Raw genomic sequence first — 4098 nt, forward strand, 5'->3', positions numbered from 1 at the left:
TTTTTATAACCAAAACCAAGGCCACTTTTGCTTAAAGCAACAATCCCCCCTTACCTACAGGTTACCCTGAAAACTCGTTGTGTCTGCTGCAATTGGCCAAAAGACATATAGTCCCGCCCTCAAATCAACGCCATTAGTTAAGCCAATAATGTTGTGCTATAAAGCTTTAAATATTTATTTTAATAGGATGACCAAAATATTAATTGTGATAAAAACTTATTTAAAATGAAAGAAAAATTACCACAGTAGATGGCAGTAGAGGAGCTCTTGTTGGCTTATTAATCATCATTTCCACTTATCATGCTTTATATTACTGAGGCAAGAAAAGGTAGTGGTCCCTTTAAGGGTTGGGCAAGGGATTTTGAAGTTCTCACAATATTCAATATTAATATTGCATTTGGTCTTGCCCTTTGAGAAGCATTTTAGGAGTTGGACAATCCGAGCAATGTTTGTTACCGTCAAAGTGTCTATATTTTACGGTAAATCCGACTACAAGCAACTTGTTTATAAATTCCTCTGAATATTAATTAGGATATCTCAACGTTTTATTAAAAAAAATGACACACTTCAGCTTTAAGGGAAACAGGCAAAATAAACGTGTCTTTCGTCATACATCACATGATACAGAAGGACCAATGGTAGAACGGCTTCTCCCTGTACACGGAACTGATTGCGGATTTCTTAGGTAGGTTGATTATATCCCCTGCTTGATTTGTGTTCGGTTTTATTTGAATTGCATCAACTTTTAATCGTTGGAAACTGAAGCTATCACGATATATGTAATCACTCAGCATTTTAAAGTAGCACGCGTGGCTTTCATATGTTTAATTGCAGAAGCGTCAAGATGATTTCATATTGATTTAGCTATGGTTCTGACATCCGTTATTAAAGCATATATTTTTTTCTTATTCATGTGATAATGCAGTTCATGTTTAAGCATATAAGTCCGACTACAGTTGTTCTTAATAAAACATTTAGAAAATACTGCAGAAAATAATACCATGATTACTTTAATTTAATGGTCACCAGAAAGAGGTACATTTTCATTATATAAATATGAACCTAACATTTACCAACTAAAAATATTGAGACATTGTTTAAAATTTGCTAAAATTGTGAAACTGCAGTTGCCCATAAACTGCTCTATGTTTGTCATTATCATTATTTTATATTTAAAGAGTCTTGAATATTTCTGTACACCCTAGCCCATGGCAGACCAGAATGGTCAAATTGATCTTGGCCCACCAAGGGACGCGGTGGCAGGTGTAGGCTTCCCAGCTCCTCCCCCACCCATTTACGCCTGCACCCTGACTCCTGAACTAGTGGCCAAGGCACGGGAAGAGCTCCAGGAGAAGCCCGAATGGAGGCTCCGGGATGTCCAGGCATTAAGAGATATGATACTAAAAGACCACCCTAATCTGAGGACACGGTTAGACGATGCGTTCCTGCTGCGTTTCCTCAGGGCCAGAAAGTTTGATTACGACCGGGCCCTTCAGCTACTCTTGAATTATCATGGCAGCCGGAAAGCCTGGCCCGAGGTGTTTCAGGACCTGAAGCCCTCTACAGTAAAGCATGTCCTAGATCTAGGTTTTCTCACTGTCCTGCCCAGACCAGACCCTCATGGACGCTACATACTGTGTTTACGTCCAGGTAATGCTTTTTCTTATTGTCTTAACAAAACCTAATCAGACATGAAATCCAAATCTTTGGGTTAGATTATTTAATAAAAAAAAAAAAAATAACTGTGAAGCCTGACAATAATAGTGCACACAAATATGTTATAATTGAGGCGGAAAGATGATTACAACAAACATATTTTTCTTGTCTTTTGCTTTCCAAGGGAAATGGAAGCCTAATGATTACCCATTTGTAGACAACATTCGGGCAATTTATTTGACATTAGAGAAGCTGATTCAGCCTGAGGAAACCCAAGTGAATGGAATTGTTATCCTGGTGGATTATACCGGAGTTGGCCTCTCTCAAGCCTCTAATCCAGGACCAATTTTGGCAAAGAAAGTTGTCGGTATCCTTCAGGTAAGACATTGAAAAAGTAGCCCCGAGATTATTTATGGTGAAGTCATTGATTTTTAACACTGACGCCTGCTGCTTTTGTCTTTCAGGATGGCTTCCCAATCAGAATAAAGGCTGTAAACATTGTAAATGAGCCACGTATCTTCAAGGGTATTTTTGCAATAATTAAGCCATTTCTGAAAGAGAAAATGGCAGAGAGGGTAAGTAACCGGCTTCTTATCCTGGTATTTATGCACAGACATTTCTAGCTCAATAATAATGGAAACAAGAGCCTGTATTCTCCCAACAGTATGTCCTTCACGGTTCAGACTTGGCCTCTCTCCATCGAGTCATTCCTCAGTCTGTGCTGCCTCAAGAGTATGGAGGAGTGGCTGGAAGACTTGACATGTCTGCCTGGTCCAGAACACTGCTTGGGGCTGAGGAAGAGTTTGTGGTGGAGTTCTGTCAGCCTGATCCTCTGGAGGGCGTCGTTATGCCAGACTCCATGCTGTTTGAAGGAGAGCAAGCTGGCGCACATGGAGATGACTCCTTCAGACATCTGCGTTCCCAGCTTTATTATTGTTACTGACCTCCTGGCAATGTGCAATGGCTTTTTCTGAAACATTTGTTTAGCTATGACCAACTATGTATTCACAGGTCACCGGATGAATCTGACCATTTAAAATATCTAGTACAGACAGCCATTTAGATGCTGGATATATTCTTATTGCTTTGGCTTAATCAGGTTACCATCTGTTTTAAACACTTGATTCAAAATCATTTACAGAATACTCATTGCCTTGGGTTTTAATCTGTGTCTGTATTTGTTACAATGAGTATTTAAATGTATAAAACAATGCTCAGCACTAAATCATTCTTATTTTATGTCACAAATCAAATATTGCTTGCCTTAATTTACGGTGAAGGGAAAATTGATATTTAGAAAGGTTAATTAAATAGAAGATTTAGATGGCACATTGGAGATGGTGGCTCATGTCAGTTATATCCAAAGCAATAACAATGTGCATTTTTAAAATTAAAAGCCTCAACCCAAAAGATTCTTTTATCCTATAGAGAATTAAATAATGACCATGTTTATTTCCAATTTGTGGACAGCTCTAAAATATAGTTTTCCTTGTTTATGTCTTTTACTGTTCGTGAGTGTGCGTTACATTTTTTGTACACACAATACCATTGTCATTGTAAGTTATGTAATAAGATTTAGAATTGGTTAGACATCAGATAGTGGTACATGTAAAGCATATTAATCTGAGGTCAGTCACTTATTTATAACTCAACAACACAATATTTTTTAAAGTTAAGTGGCCAGTTCACAGTGTGTGTTTGTATATTGTCATTTGCCAAAATTGTTCAGATGAATATTAACCTTTCATGTTGTATACACCTCGTAAACATAACTGGTTTGTTTTATTTTTATTTTAAGTTTTAAGGGATGTAATTTAATTTTTGTCTTACTGATCACATTTTTTGCCTTATTTTTATATTTAATGTCAGTATTGTAGACGTATCTTATTAATTAAATATTTTGTGAAACAGTCAATAAAGATGGACATTTTGGGTTGGCTGAAGAAGTGCTGTGTAGTATGGAGTTCACCAGAAGATGGAGACATTCACCATCTGACAGAAACTTCATCCACTAGCTAGCACACTTCCTTGCTGGAAAATGTATTCACTGGCACAAAATTTCTACAAAAAACACCTTACATTGATATCTTCATAAAAGTATAAAGTTTTCAGAAATGACCATGTTTAATTTTTTCATTTTTGCTAACAGTGGAGGCTAAGTTAACACATTTTCATAAAAAAAATCACTGGTATGGATTTTGGCGGAAATTGGTTACCATGGTAATTTTTTTGTAAGGGTATTCAGCAGTCGCAGTGACGGGCCTCAGCTTGGAAACTGCTTGCTTTTCATAAATCTTCCTAAAAACAAACATTTCAAGATGCGGATTGTTCAAAGTTACTGTTCAGCGCACATTTTTTTCTTTCACGCAAGCATCTTTTCCGCGTGAACAAGGCGAAGTGCTGTTATTGGTAAGAGAGCAGACGGAGTGTGATTGGCTGTGG

At 37.4% G+C, this 4098-nt stretch overlaps 1 protein-coding gene across 1 annotated transcript; it reads left to right on the forward strand.

Moving 5' to 3' along the window:
- Window positions 1-534: 534 nt before the first annotated feature.
- On the forward strand, window positions 535-3602 carry ttpal (tocopherol (alpha) transfer protein-like). The gene is made up of 5 exons (XM_059527936.1): window positions 535-685; window positions 1206-1650; window positions 1841-2034; window positions 2121-2231; window positions 2321-3602. Exons 2-5 carry the CDS (start codon window positions 1209-1211, stop codon window positions 2597-2599), a joined length of 1026 nt encoding a protein of 341 aa, XP_059383919.1. The 5' UTR covers window positions 535-685; window positions 1206-1208; the 3' UTR covers window positions 2600-3602.
- The last annotated feature ends 496 nt before the right edge of the window (window positions 3603-4098 follow it).

Source organism: Carassius carassius, chromosome 37 (genome assembly GCF_963082965.1).
Source record: "Carassius carassius chromosome 37, fCarCar2.1, whole genome shotgun sequence".
In the NCBI taxonomy this organism is placed as follows: Eukaryota; Metazoa; Chordata; class Actinopteri; order Cypriniformes; family Cyprinidae; genus Carassius; species Carassius carassius.

Bases quoted from the DNA above. Each gene is read 5' to 3' on its own strand.
- ttpal (XM_059527936.1), top strand. From the start codon at position 1,209: ATGGCAGACCAGAATGGTCAAATTGATCTTGGCCCACCAAGGGACGCG. The intron at 1,651-1,840 runs GTAATGCTTTTT...TTGCTTTCCAAG, and splicing joins CATACTGTGTTTACGTCCAG to GGAAATGGAAGCCTAATGAT. The intron at 2,232-2,320 runs GTAAGTAACCGG...TTCTCCCAACAG, and splicing joins AAGAGAAAATGGCAGAGAGG to TATGTCCTTCACGGTTCAGA.